Source organism: Nerophis lumbriciformis, linkage group LG18, assembly GCF_033978685.3.
Source record: "Nerophis lumbriciformis linkage group LG18, RoL_Nlum_v2.1, whole genome shotgun sequence".
Lineage (NCBI taxonomy): Eukaryota > Metazoa > Chordata > Actinopteri > Syngnathiformes > Syngnathidae > Nerophis > Nerophis lumbriciformis.
The window spans coordinates 24,889,619-24,905,000 of NC_084565.2; the positions used below are offsets into that span (position 1 = coordinate 24,889,619).

Here is a 15,382-nt window from a genome sequence, read left to right on the forward strand (position 1 = left end):
CCATCTGGTTTTGAATTCTCCCTCGGTTAATCCTACATATGTGTCGGATGTGTTAATGTCCTTGCGTATTACCTTAGATTGGTAGACAACTGATGTTTGTAATTATTAGCCACCCCTCATGTTAACATGGTTAATTGCCATGCAAGTTTGGTTAATTGCCATGCAAGTTTAGAAATAAGTTAAACTGTGTAAAACAAAACAAAAACAAAATAATAGTGCTAATCGTTTGAAGACCGATAATGTAGAGGAAATATAAATATTTACGTAGCATTTTTCAATCAATCAATCAATCAAAGTTTATTTATATAGCCCTTAATCACAAGTGTCTCAAAGGGCTGCACAAGCCACAATGACATCCTCAGCTCAGATCCCACATCAGGGCAATAAAAAAACTCAACCCAATGGGATACAATGAGAAACCTCAGAGGGGACCGCAGATGTGGGGCCCCCCCCCCTGGGCGACCGATGCAATTTTTGGTTTGTAATGTTTATAACGGACTTGTTCAATGGATGACATTGCTTATTGTCCTCAGCGCCCAGACCCTTTCGTGGATGTGGCAGTGAGTTACATGTCCTGTTCTATGGTTATCATCATACGGTTTCTTTTTTTTTTACCATAACTGGCAGTGGCACTATAAGGTATACAAAAAAAAATCACTTAAAGGCAACTTTAGAGGTTCCAATGCAGCGAATTGTGTCACCCGGCTGTGTGTTGCCATTCATTTACCAACAGCATGTTGGTAAATGCACTGAAGCAACAACCACAAAGTTAGTGCCAATCCCCCACTTGAAATAATAGGAAGAAGAGTGAGAGCTCACTATGCATTTGACAATGCGGGCGATCACCCTGCTGCTCCTCTTCGTCCTAAATGGTGAGCTTTAATTTATTTAACCAAAATAAAAGTGTTATGAAATAGTAATTTTATGTGTTGTTGGTTTTTTTGCTTGTTTAAGGTGCTGATGGCACTCACATTGTGGGGGGCAGGGACGCTCCTTCACACTCGCGCCCCTACATGGCCTCGCTGCAAGTTCAAGGTCAGCACGTCTGTGGCGGGTTGCTAGTCAGAGAAGACTTTGTCCTCACGGCAGCGCACTGCAGGCTACGTCGGTAAGAATTCAACCGACAATCTACACCAAAAAAAACACAAAAAATAAAATACAATTAAAAACCGATACAATTGTACAGTATTACTTTGAATGATAAAGCAAAATATGAATGAATGAATGAAATGAGGTTATTTCAGTCATATTGTCAACCATTTTTTGTGTGATCAATTTAACAGCACAGATTATACATATTAACAATCATACACATACACAAAAAGAAAAAGAATGACTGAAAAAGGAATTGGCTGAAGCCATAGCTTATATTTGCCTATCCTATACATTCACTGAAAATTTGATTGCCTGGAACATCAACGTTAAAAAAAAATCAATGGGATTAAAGTAATCATTGCTATATTTTATAATTTCCATTATTTCACCTTTCAAGGCTTTCTTAAACCTTAACAAAGGACTCCATGTCTTCAACTCATCACTGAGCTTGTTCCACCTTTTAACTCCTAAAACTGAAATACATTTGTATTTTATATTCATTCTTACTTTACATATTTCAAAAGTCAATATGACCCGTAAAATATAGTTTTCTCCTCTTAATTTAAATAACCTAAGAATACAAGCCAGAAGGCTGTCCTTTACTTGAAACACAATGTCCGTTGTTTTTAAACACACAATATCTGGACATTTGAACACATTAGAACTTATGAATAATGGATTGGTAGGTTCATAGTAGCACACTTTGTGTATTATTCTAATTACCCTTTTTTGAAGTTTAATTATTGGGTCTGTTTGTTTTATAAACATTTCCAGTGTTGGGACTAACGCGTTACAAAGTAACGCGTTACTGTAACGCCGTTACTATCGGCGGTAACTAGTAATCTAACGCGTTATTTTTTATATTCAGTAACTCCGTTACCGTTACTACATGATGCGTTACTGCGTTATTTTGCGTTATTTTTTATGTAGTATCGGCTAGAAACTGAGAAGATCTGAGTGTTGCAGCGCTGCTGTAGAGGCGACAAAAAAGAGTTGCGCAGCGCGCTGTCTGTGTGTACGTGTGTGTGTGTGTGTGTGTGTGTGTGTGTGTGTGTGTGTGGGAGGGGGCGTGTCTGTGTCTACTATCAAGACGTCATGGCGAACCCCGAAGCAGAGTTTCTTAAAATGGAGATATTTTCAGTACGTTTCTTTTATCGACCACAAAGAAAAGAACATTTTAGCTGAATGTAAGTTTCAAATATGCTGAAACAGCGACAAAAACAACATGCTTCGACGAAGCTAGTAAAGAGACACACACTCACCTCCACCTCCAACAGCGGCTGGATTTTAATGAGGCACTGCACACTGAAGGTACACACACTCTGTCAATTCTCTTATATACTCTTTCATTTTAAACTTTTAGAGTGTTTGATTATCACATCACTCTAAATGTTTAGACTATAAAGTTCACAAACCTAAAGAGGGATACTAGTGGGCCAGGCTAATATTTCCTTTTCTCTAAACTAAGTGGGGAAATGTGTAGAGTGTTCTGGGCTTCAGACATGATTTTATTTCAGAATTCCTTGAGAAAACGCCTGGTTAGGCTTTATGTATGTAGTGTGTGCCTTTCTTGTTTTACAGCTATTGTTATTATGCTGTTTGTTACTTATGTATGTTAAGTTGCAGCTATTTAAAATAGTTTTGTCAATTTGTTCTGGTCCGAAACAAATTGGCCCTTTAAAACATATCTTTGTCTTTGTGTGTTGTATGTAGAGCACATTGCTTAGCAGAGTTCAGTGATGCAAATGCATGTCAAGTTGATCAACAGATTGTATTATTCTCCAGTGCAATAACAGTACTAAAATGAAGGCTAAAAGGGCATTAAATGGGGCCTTAAAAAAATAAAAATAAATATATATAAGTAACTAAATAGTTACTTTTCACAGTAACGCATTACTTTTTGGTTTAAGTAACTGAGTTAGTAACTGAGTTACTTTTGAAATAAAGTAACTAGTAACTGTAACTAGTTACTGGTTTTCAGTAACTAACCCAACACTGAACATTTCCCCAAACTTCAACACAATATGTTAGATATGGAAAAATAAAATAATAATATAACATATGCAGACATGGCTTATTCAGCATGTGTCTTACTTTATAAAGAATAGCAATGGATTTGGATTTGTTTCCCTTTATATATTCAATCTGCGGTTTTCAACATCATTGTTATTCCCAAGAACTTAGTTTCATATACTCCATCAATTTCCACTTTATTTCATTTATATTTAGTTTCACAATTTCACAATATGTGAAAACAGAGCTGAACATATTGAAAATGTATTTGTACTTTATCTTATGCTTAAAATTATGAGTGTTCAAAGTTAGACATGGGGGGGGGGGGGGGGGGGGGGCATTGGCAGCCTGCCTCTTGTCTTTATTTTAAATATCCAACCAAACATATAATATATGTGACATTACAAAAGGAAGATTACGGCGATCGAACATACAACAATAAAAGGTTATTCAAAAAATGTTGTATGTTTAGTAAATCAGTATATCTTGACCCTCATTGCAATAGTTTAAGATGTTTAATTAAAAAAAGTGAAAGATATCAAAGTGCATTCTTAAGTTGGTTGCTTGAAGGGGTGTATTTTAATAGATATTTTTAAAGGGGAACGTTATCACAATTTCAGAAGGGTTAAAACCATTAAAAATCAGTTCCCAGAGGCTTATTTTATTTTTCAAAGTTTTTTTCAAAATTTTACCCATCACGCAATATCCCTAAAAAAAGCTTCAAAGTGCCTGATTTTAACCATCGTTATATACACCCGTCCATTTTCCTGTGACGTCACACAGTGATGCCAATACAAACAAACATGGCGGAAAGAACAGCAAGCTATAGCGACATTAGCTCGGATTCACTCGGATTTTAGCGGCTTAAGCGATTCAACAGATTACGCATGTATTGAAACGGATGGTTGTAGTGTGGAGGCAGGTAGTGAAAATGAAATTGAAGAAGAAACTGAAGCTATTGAGCCATATCGGTTTGAACCGTATGCAAGCGAAACCGACGAAAACGACACGACAGCCTGCGACACGGAAGAAAGCGAGGACGAATTCGGCGATCGCCTTCTAACCAACGATTGGTATGTGTTTGTTTGGCATTAAAGGAAACTAACAACTATGAACTAGGTTTACAGCATATGAAATACATTTGGCAACAACATGCACTTTGAGAGTTCAGACAGCCCATTTCAGGCGCGCTAAGAACATATATTTTTCCACGATTTCAGCACTCAGGTTAACCATACCTAAATATACACAAAATACTGCATTACACAAGACTACCCGAATGTACTCGAATGATTGAAAAAAATTAATGTTTTTAAGCTAAATTATTGGTAAACACAGTTTATGTATAATAATTTACGTAAAACCGCGAGTAATGAATAAAGTTTTCATCAATTAATATATTCTGTAAACATACCCTCATCCGCTCTCTTTTCCTGAAAGCTGATCTGTCCAGTTTTGGAGTTGATGTCAGCATCTGCTTTGAGTGTCGCAGGATATCCACACATTCTTGCCATCTCTGTCGTAGCATAGCTTTCGTCGGTAAAGTGTGCGGAACAAACGACTGACCATTTTGTCGGCTTTCCCCACAGCCTCAGAATTTGAACAAATTTCGTCCAATTTCTTGCCACTTTCGCATCTTTGGGCCACTGGTGCAACTTGAATCCGTCCCTGTTCGTGTTGTTACACCCTTCGACAACACACCGACGAAAGTGAGAAAATGGCGGATTGCTTCCCGATGTGACGTCACGTTTTGACGTCATCGCTCCGAGAGCGAATAATAGATAGGCGTTTAATTCGCCAAAATTCACACATTTAGAGTTCGGAAATCGGTTAAAAAAATATATGGTCTTTTTTTCTGCAACATCAAGGTATATATTGACGCTTACATAGGTCTGGTGATAATGTTGCCCTTTAAGTATCAGAGTTGACTTATTTATTATTTGTCCTTATTGCAATCCTCTTATTTATCTCTAATTCCAAGTAAGGTCTCAGTGTCAGCTCTGACTATGTATCAAAAATTTCATTTTCCAGGACTTATACAGTGGTGCTTGGAGTGGACTCCCTGACAGGTGATGAGCCCGACACACAGGTGTTTACTGCAGCCAGAGACATCCCCCATCCAGACTACGACGGGCATGAAAATGACATCATGCTCCTGAAGGTGAGGATAAAACTACTCTTATGTCAAACGTTTACCCCAAGAAGAGCTCTATTTAGAAATGGAACAGCAGTAATGTCATGCCATTGATATTTACAGTAAAGTCCCTATAGATTAGAGCAGTGTTTTTCAACCACTGTGCCGCGGCACACTAGTGTGCCGTGAGATACAGTCTGGTGTGCCGTGGGAGAATATGTAATTTCACTTATTTGGGTGAAAAATATTTTTCGCAAACCAGTCGTAATAATCTGCAAATTAGGTGTTGTTGTTGAGTGTCGGTGCTGTCTAGAGCTCGACAGGGGTAACCATGTTATACTCTTCCATATCAGTAGGTGGCAGCAAGTAGCTAATTACTTTGTAGATGTCGGGAACATGGTTTGTCGTGATCACATTTGCGGACGACAGTGTGCAGGTCAAAAGGTGACTAATGCTTACACCAAAAATAAACAAAAAGGTGAGTGGCCCTAAGAAAAGACATTGAAGCTTAGGGAAGGCTATGCAGAACGAAACTAAAACTGAACTGGCTACAAAGTAAACAAAAACAGAATGCTGGACAACAGCAAAAACTTACTGTGGAGCAAATACGGCGTCCACAGTGTACATCCGAACATGACATGACAATCAACAATGTCCCCACAAAGAAGGATGAAAACAACTGAAAGTATTCTTGATTGCTAAAACAAAGTAGATGCGGGAAATTTCACTCAAAGGAAGACATGAAACTGCTACAGGAAAATACCAAAAAAAGAGAAAAAGCCACCAAAATAGGAGCGCAAGACAAGAACTAAAACACTACACACAGGAAAACAGCAAAAAAAAACTCAAAATAAATCGCGGCGTGATGTGACAGGTCGTGGCAGTACACCTACTTTGAGACAAGAGCTATATTGATGCATGCTTGGTTATGGTTTAAAGTCATATCCAACAATTGGGACGACGACTTTTTATTGTCAACTTCGTTTTATAATGATTTCTGCTGGTGGAGTGCCTCCGGATTTTTTCAACACAAAAAATGTGCCTTGGCTCCAAAAAGGTTGAAAAACACTGGATTAGAGGGCAACTTGATTTTTTATTTTGACTGGACATGCTCATTTACCTAAAAAAGGAGACGTGTGTTGTTTTACCATTAGTGCATATGTCAATGCATAGATGAGCCAGGAGACTTTGACTGAAAAATTCACTCCAAAATACAGTACACCGTGATGGTACTTTAGATAAAACATTTACCAAGTATCAACAGTCCAAGATCATTTTTACTGCATTTTATCAGTTTAATGGCAGTTTGGGTGATTTACGCTTATCAAAGCTCTGAGGATTATGCTCATGGCTTTCTGGCGCTGTCCGATGGCTCAGGGGCGCAGTTATACCTAAATGTATCGGCAAGAATGAGATTATTCGTTTTTTTCATGGAAAAAAATATTAATATATGATAAAGTCTGTTGAAAAGTAGCAGTCATAGTTAGTCAATGGTTGGAGAGTTCTGAAAATAAAGTGTTTATATTTTATATTTAGATCCTAGTCCAGGGGTGTCAAAGTCATTTTAGCTCAGGGGCCGCATGGAGGAGAATCTATTCCCAAGTGGGCTGGAATGGTAAAATCATGGCATGATAACCTTAAAATATAGACAACTCCAGGTTGTTTTCTTTGTTTTACTTTGGCCAAAAATAGAACAAGCACATTATGAAAGCGTACAAATCACAAATAATCTTCTGGACAAAACACTTCAAGTTTGTTGAAAATTCTGAGGACGTTGGTGCAGTTTCAAAAACACAATGAGCTTAGACTTCGTCTCAGAGTATCTACAAAGCCAGGACTAAACTTTAAGTCATAGTCTTTCTGGGATTGAACAAAAAACACAACATGTAAACTCTTCTAGGTATCAAATACCTCCTTTGTCATGTCCACGTATCAATCCAGAGCTAACTCAATAAACCGTAAGAAACGGAGGTAAAAACTATTCAAAAGGGTAAGTTTCACTTTTCTCGTGTTTGACAGAGACATTTTGGGGCAACGAGGGTGCCAAATTACGATGTGTTCGAAACAGAAGACATAAAACGGCGGTTTTACTTTTCATGTGGGTCGAGGAGGAGGAGCCGCAGTCACCCTTTACTGTGTACCTCTTGCTTAGCCACGGTATAAACCGTCTGCTTACCTAACAGAATTGCTATTGTGACATCCAGTGGACACATTTAGAACAGCAGTTTCTTTCGTTAAAAAATAAAAAAGCAGCTCATTTTAATACTTGCCAAACTCATCACGCGGGCCGTAGGTTTTGACACCCCTGTCCTAGTCTAACAACGTTTTGGTGAAAAATAAAAGATACAATTTTTGCCAGTCCTGATGTGTGTGTCCAGTTTGGTGAGTTTTGAAGCATGTTAAGGGGGTCAAATTGTAGCTCAAAGAGGCAAAAGTGACTGTTTTTACAAAACTTTTGTTTTGAAGGGAGAATTGCCAACTTCCTGTTGATTTTTGCTGAAGGTTGTCAATGTATGAAATGTAGGTCTAAGTGAGACCTACATAGAAGTTTTAGTTTCATGTCGCTACGACATTTCTACTGGAAGTTATAGGAAGTTTTGTCTCTGTTTTCTTCCTAGGGGGCGCTAGAGCGCAATTTTGAGTTTTGGGGTTTGTTTGTTTTTTTTATTAGATGGCAATTTTCGCCAGTCCTGATGTGTGTGTCAAATATGGTGAGTTTTGATGCATGTTAAGGGGGTCAAATTACAGCTCAAAGAGGCGGCGGAATAATAATAATAAAACCTTACAAATACAATAGGGTCCTCTGTCTGATACATTATAAAAAATGTAAAATAAAATAAAAACTATGGCGAAATTTCAGACCGCTAACCTTGAAACGGAACAATCATATCACATAAGGAACACATAATGCCTGCTTTGGGCCCTACGGTTGCACACAAGTGTTAAAAAGAGTGGCAAAAAATGCCTGGGTGTTAATGCCACTTCCTTGCTCTTTTGCAGAAAAGGTGCAACAAAAGAAACAAATATGCATTCTTTGACGGTTGTGTAACAGTGGTCCTCCCGCGTAACCACAGCTCTTCACATGCCGGGATCGAACAAACGACCACAAACTGATTGAGAGTTAAGTCCAGCAGCGCTACAGCCAATGAGCTGTCAACCTGTTATCTAGTGCAGCTCTTAGTGCGGGGGTCAGCAACCCGCGGCTCTCGAGCCGCATGCGGCTTTTTAGTGGCGCCCTAGTGGCTCCCTGGAACATTTTTAAAAAAGGATTGAAAATGGAAAAAGATGGGGGGAAAAATATGTTTTTTTTGTTTTAGTATGCTTTTTTGTCTGAGGACAAACATGACACAAACCTTCCCAATTGTTAGAAAGCCCACTGTTTAATATGTTAATTAGTAAGACGTTTTGTCTTACTAATTTAAAACTCACTGTAGCGGTAAATGTCAGCTGCAACTGCTCCAGATAATATAAGCAGTCACCACAATCATTGGTTTTTGCCTCTACACAATGCTCAAATGCTTTTATGCAAGCCTGAAACTGCAATGGGTCACCTTCAAAAACCGGAATGTGTCTGTGTGGAAGTAATTGGGAGGTTTGTGCTTGAACCAGGAGTGCCATCATTTCATTTTGCCTTTGTAATATAGTGTGGAATTCACCTGGTATTGTGTTATTGCCTTGAAATGATTGAGCTGCTTGAGGTAAATGTTGCCTTGATTGGTTTTCCACAGGATCCAAAGTTGATGAGCGAAGTGGTTTGTTTGAGGGTGTGAATGAACCTTGTTTGGGGCCTTCTTGGCTGTGTGAAGCTCTGAAGGAGCAGCTTTAACAGACTGCTGATGTTGTTCTACAGCCTATGCAGTCACTTTTCTCAGTGTTGTTACTTGCCTATAATAGGACTCCATTCCATCAGACTTATTGCTCCTGCCAGAAACACTGGCTTCATGGAGGACAGACAATTTAGCATTGTGGGCTGCTATTTGAGCATCCAACTCCATTTGCTCCTTTTTCCTCCTTATGGCCTCTGCTTGTTCCTCCTGTTCCCTCTTTAGAGCTGCTGCCTGCTCATCTTGTTCCCTCTTTAGAGCTGCTGCCTGCTCATCTTGTCTCCTCTTTAGAGCTGCTGCCTGCGCCTCCAATGCATGAATGTCTTTTAAAGGCCTACAGAAACCCACTACTACCGACCACGCAGTCTGAAAGTTTATATATCAATGATGAAATCTTAACATTGCAACACATGCCAATACGGACGGGTTAGCTTACTAAAGTGCAATTTTAAATTCCGCGCGAAATATCCTGCTGAAAACGTCTCGGTATGATGACGCCTGCGTGTGACGTCACGGATTGTAGAGGACATTTTGAGACAGCATGGTGGCCAGTTATTAAGTCGACTGTTTTCATCGCAAAATTCCACAGTATTCTGGACATCTGTGTTGGTGAATCTTTTGCAATTTGTTCAATGAATAATGGAGACAGGAAGAAGCAGAGCTTATTTAATCCTACCCCTTTTCTTTTACATAACAGTTGCTAAAACTTTTGTTCACATCCTGTTCTCAATTTATTCACAATATACTCCATAAGTAATCACAATAAAAATAAATAAATAAATAATTGGTGAAGTAAGTTACATTTCATATGATGAGATAAGTAAGATTATTTTGAGAGTGAAAGAATGGATGAATTAAATAAATTCAGAATGTTTATCATGGTTCTTCTTCTTTGTACTTTGTAAACACTTTAAGTTTGAAGAGTTTCTTGAAGTGGATCATATTAGTACATTGTTTGATTGCTTTGCTTAATCCATTCCATAATTTAATTCCACATACTGATATACTGAAGGTCTTAAGTGTTATACGTGCGTACAAATGCTTCAAATTACATTTCTCTCTAAGATTATATGTCTCCTCTTTTTTTGAGAATAATTGTTGTATATTCTTGGGTAGCAGGTTATAGTTTGCTTTGTGTATAATTTTAGCTGTTTGCAAATTCACTATGTCGTGGAATTTCAGTATCTTTGATTCAATAAATAAAGGGTTTGTATGTTCTCTATATCCAACATTATGTATTATTCTAACTGATCTTTTTTGTAACACCGTTAATGAATGAAGTGTACTTTTGTAATTATTTCCACATATTTCTACACAGTAACTCAGATATGGTAACACTAGTGAGCAGTAGAGAATATGAAGTGATTTTTTGTCTAGAACAGTGATCCTCAACAGGCGGACCGCGGTCCATGTCCGGACCCAGCGACGTGTCCGTCCGGACCCAGCACGAATTATAGTAAAAAAAAAAAATGTTTTTATTTATTTTTATTTTTATTATTATAATTATAATTACTATAAAAAAAAATATAATAATTGTATTCATCTGTGAGTTATCGCTAGCGCAAGTCAACGTTCTTCGTTGTTTTTAGTCAAATATCTCCACGTTTCGTTTACACTTCTCGTGTCTCACTCACTCCGTCCCTCTCTCTCTCTCTCTCTCTCTCTCTCTCTCTCTCTCTCTCTCTCAGAGAGAGAGAGAGAGAGAGCGAGAGAACGCCACTCTGATTGGCTAATTCCGGGGTATGGGTTGTCATCTCGATCACAACGACGCGCTGATAGGCTGTTACCACCTGGGTCATACACATATGCAGTGCACAGTGCATGGAACCTTTGTCTCGTATCGCTACTTCGCTAACTGTTCACTCGTCAGTCACTGAATGTGAATCAAATCACAATGGCATGCTCCAAGTTGGCTCAGGCTGGTAAAAGAAAGGTGGACAGGGAAAACCGACGTTTCAAGGAAGAATGGACAGAGCAATATGTTTTCATCCTAGCTACTGCAAGTACCAGATCAATGTGTCTAATATGCAACAGTACTGTTGCTCTGGTGAAAAGTGAAAATCTGAAACGTCACTATCTGAAAGAGCACCGCGAATTTGAAGAGACATTTCCTCATGATTCAGAGCTAAGAAAAAAAGAAATCACGAGGCTGAAAAAGTCATATGAAACATCAAGCAAGATTTTTGTTAAATCTATGACACAACAACAAATAGCAACAGAGCAGTAACGTGCGGTGAGGTTGATGGCTGGTGAGGCACTGACTTCATCACAGTCAGATTTACAAACATATGAACCCTAAAGAGTATCTTATTCACCATTTGATTGGCAGCAGTTAACGGGTTATGTTTAAAAGCTCATACCAGCATTCTTCCCTGCTTGGCACTCATCATCAAGGCTTGGAATTGGGGGTTAAATCACCAAAAATGATTCCCGGGCGCAGCGCCACTGCTGCCCACTGCTCCCCTCACCTCCCAGGGGGTGATCAAGGGATGGGTCAAATGCAGAGGACACATTTTTTCAAAGTTCTTATTTATTTTTGTTTCAAAGAAAATATTTCATGTATTTTATTGGATTTTTATTTTATTTTTGTTAATTTTAAGAAAATGTTAAACTACTTACCTCCTGCTACTATATAAGCTTGACCGATAATAAACGGACCCAGCCTGTTTAAAAAAAAAACATTTGTGGACCTTCAAGATTTGTACTTGAGGACCCCTGGTCTAGAACATGTTTTGCTTTATTCATTATTGACGTATTTCTTGCTACTTTATGTTGTATATTTTTTTACGTGAGATTTCCAGTTCAATTTATCATCAATCATTATACCTAGAAATTTGGTTTCATTTACTCTTTCAATTTCTATTCTGTCTATTTGTATTTGTGTTTGACTTTCTCTTCTACTGTTACCAAATAGCATTATTTTAGTTTTACTGAGATTCAACGATAGTCTGTTTTTGTTCATGTCAAACCATCTTTTTAATTTGTTAATTTCTTCTGTTATTATTTGTAGTATCTTCTGTGTGTTCTCTCCTGAACAAAACGCTGTTGTACCATCCGCAAATAATACTAACTTTAAATCTTTTGTAACTTTACAAATGTCATTTATATAGAGATTGAATAATTTAGGTCCTAGTATTGATCCCTGAGGTACACCACAGGATATATTTAGCGTTGTAGACGTGTGTTCGCCTAGCTTCACGTATAGTTTCCTGTTCATTAGATAACTTATTTTTTGCCGGGAAAAGGGATAGACACACATTGGAGCTGTTGTGTGGTTGAATTACATCTTGTGCAATAAAGGTAAGACAAACAAAGAAGTCGTATGAGCCTACATTCCTGGGATTATGCCAGTACTCAAATGGCAGAACAAAAGCTACTCAAATAGTGAAAGGTGTTTTTTTTTTTTTTTTAAGTAAGCAGCAAGTACAGTACAGTTAGTAGAACAACTGTGTTTTCATTACTGTTTACTGTACTAATATATATATATATATATATATATGCAACAACTAATCGATTAAATCGATTATAAAAATAAATGCCGATTAATTTAGTCATCGATTCGTTGGATCTATGCTATGCGCATGCGCAGAGGCTACGTTTTTTTTTTCTTTTTTTAACCTTTATTTATAAACTGCAACATTTACAAACAGCTGAGAAACAATAATCAAAATATTAGGGGTGTAACGGTATGTGTATTTGTATCGAACCGTTTCAGTACGGGGGTTTCGTTTCGGTGCGGAAGTGTACTGAACAAGTTTCCACACGGACATATTAAGTAGCGTACTGCACGTTGTGTAAACAATACTCAAAATTTCGGACATTTGAGGCATTTAAGAAACTCAGCCCTGACAGCTCCGCAAAAGAGGACATGTCCGGTGAAAAGAGGACGTATGGTCAGTCTATCGTAGCCCGTTAGCTGCTAGCATGCTAGCAAAAGAGGACTAGCAGCGACCGGGCTAGGTCCTGACAATTTGTCCTCTTTTCACCTGACATGTCCTCTTTTGCGGGGCTGGCGAGCGGTGTTTCTTAAATGCCTCAAATGTCCGGCATTTTGAGTTAGGGTTGCGTGTATTTTCAATGTACGTTCAGGGTTAAGAAGGGGTTAAAAACAAAACAAATTGTGCGTGCAGCAACATTGGTGAGGGAGGGGCAGAGACAGAGAGAGCGAGAGAGTTATGATAACCGCGCATGCGTCGCCAGGCTCTGTTGTTTATCGATACATTTATCAGATTTAATTTTTTATTATCTATAGCAGGGGTGTCAAAAGTGTGCATTTTTGTAACACTTTCCTTGTTTTATTTGGCAAGTTGAAATAACATGGCGCCAGTATGCTGAGTTTTTTTTCCAATAAAATACTGGAAAGGATAGAAATGCAGTTTGTCTCTTTTATCCGATTATTAATCGATTAATCGAAGTAATAATCGACAGATTAATCGATTATCAAATTAATCATTAGTTGCAGCCCTAATATATATATATATATATAAAAAATACTTTAATTCCAGTGAATTCTAGCTATAAATATACTCCTCCCCCTTAACCCGCCCACCCCCCACCCTCCCCAATCTCCCGAATTCGGAGGTCTCAAGGTTGGCAAGTATCATACTTGCCAAACCTCCCAGATTTTCCGGGACACTCCCGAAATTCAGCGCCTTTCCCGAAAACCTCCCGGGACAAATTTTCTCCCGAAATTTAGGCAGAGCTGGAGGCCACGCCCCCTCCAGCTCCATGCGGACCGGAGTGACGTGTCGACAGCGGCCAGCCTGTTTTCACGTCCGCTTTCCCACAATATAAACAGCGTGCTTGCCCAATCATGTTATAACTGTAGAATGATCGAGGGCAAGTTCTTGGTTTATTATGTGGGTTTATTGTTAGGCAGTTTCATTAACACCCTCCCAGCGCGGCAACAACACACAACAACAGCAGTCACGTTTTCGTCTACCGTAAAGCAGTCCGTCTGCCGTACACAGCAATGTTGTGACACTCTTAAACAGGACAATACTGCCATCTACTGTACATGCATATGTGACAATAACATCTAGGGCTTTTAGAGAGTGCAGTGCACAACTGCTATACTATATATATAAATATATATATATATATATATATATATATATATATATATATATATATATATATATGTGATTTGACCACAATGAAAAAGAGTCTGGGGGACGAAGGCCCCCAGCCAGGTGCCCTGGTGGGGGGACAAGGGGGGCGACGCCCCCCGAAGCTCCTGGTTTTTCACCAATTTAACATGCTAAAATTAACAAAGACAGCACCATTTGAAGAAAATATTTTAGTGTTTAAAGACATGAAAACATCATTAATAGAACATACCTTGCTTTAAGTTGTTTCATATGTTTTTGGCGTTTCGTATGTACTTCCAAAGCCTTGAAACCTCGTGACCCATAGTCAATATTATCATGACACCACGTGCACAAAACCTTTCCGGGACGATCGATTTTCCGAATAAAATCACCGAACAAAGTCGTAACTTCCTTCTTCCCAAGAGTATCAGTGATTTCCCTTTCCATCCAGTCCCATCGAAACTTATTTTTGACAGGTTTATCAATGTCTTTTACTCGTAAAGCGTCCTTTCTCTCGAGAACCGACATCGTTTACATATGGAAAATGGCGGTATTAATCATTATGAATGATGACGTTATTAACGTCATCATTCATAACATATGTCCTGATTGGTCACAAGGAACATATCGACCAATCAACTACGGCGTAATATAAACTACGTCTCGAATCTTGATTTAGGGTCGGAAAAAAAAAAACGGAAAAACGGGAGATAATTATTGATTTTTTTCCCGAGATTAAAAAACACGGAATTCCGACTTTACAAGGAAAAATCACATGCCTGATATATATATATATATATATATATATATATATATATATATATATATATATATATATATATATATATATATATATATATATATAAACATACAATATATATATATATATATATATATATATATATATATATATATGTGTATAATAAAATAAATATATATATATAGCTAGAATTCACTGAAAGTCATTTATTTCAAATACATACACACACATATATATATATATATATATATATATATATATATATATATATATATATGAAATATTTGACTTGGTGAATTCTAGCTGTAAATATACTCCTCCCCTCTTAACCCCGCCCCCCACCTCCCGAAATCGGAGGTCTCAAGGTTGGCAAGTATGTCAAGTATCATACTTGCCAACCCTCCCGGATTTTCCGGGAGACTCCCGAAATTCAGCGCCTCTCCCGAAAACCTCCCGGGACACATTT

General features: G+C 38.1%; 1 protein-coding gene across 1 annotated transcript in view; it reads left to right on the forward strand.

The window, feature by feature from the left end:
• The first annotated feature begins 786 nt into the window (after positions 1–786).
• Positions 787–15,382, forward strand: part of LOC133617720 (serine protease 57-like) — a 25,990-nt gene continuing 11,394 nt past the window's right edge. Inside the window, exons 1-3 of the mRNA XM_061977884.1 lie at positions 787–872; positions 955–1,108; positions 5,140–5,269. Of these exons, the coding sequence (XP_061833868.1) occupies positions 821–872; positions 955–1,108; positions 5,140–5,269 (336 nt within the window). The 5' untranslated portion in view covers positions 787–820. The remainder of the gene's footprint in view (positions 873–954; positions 1,109–5,139; positions 5,270–15,382) is intronic.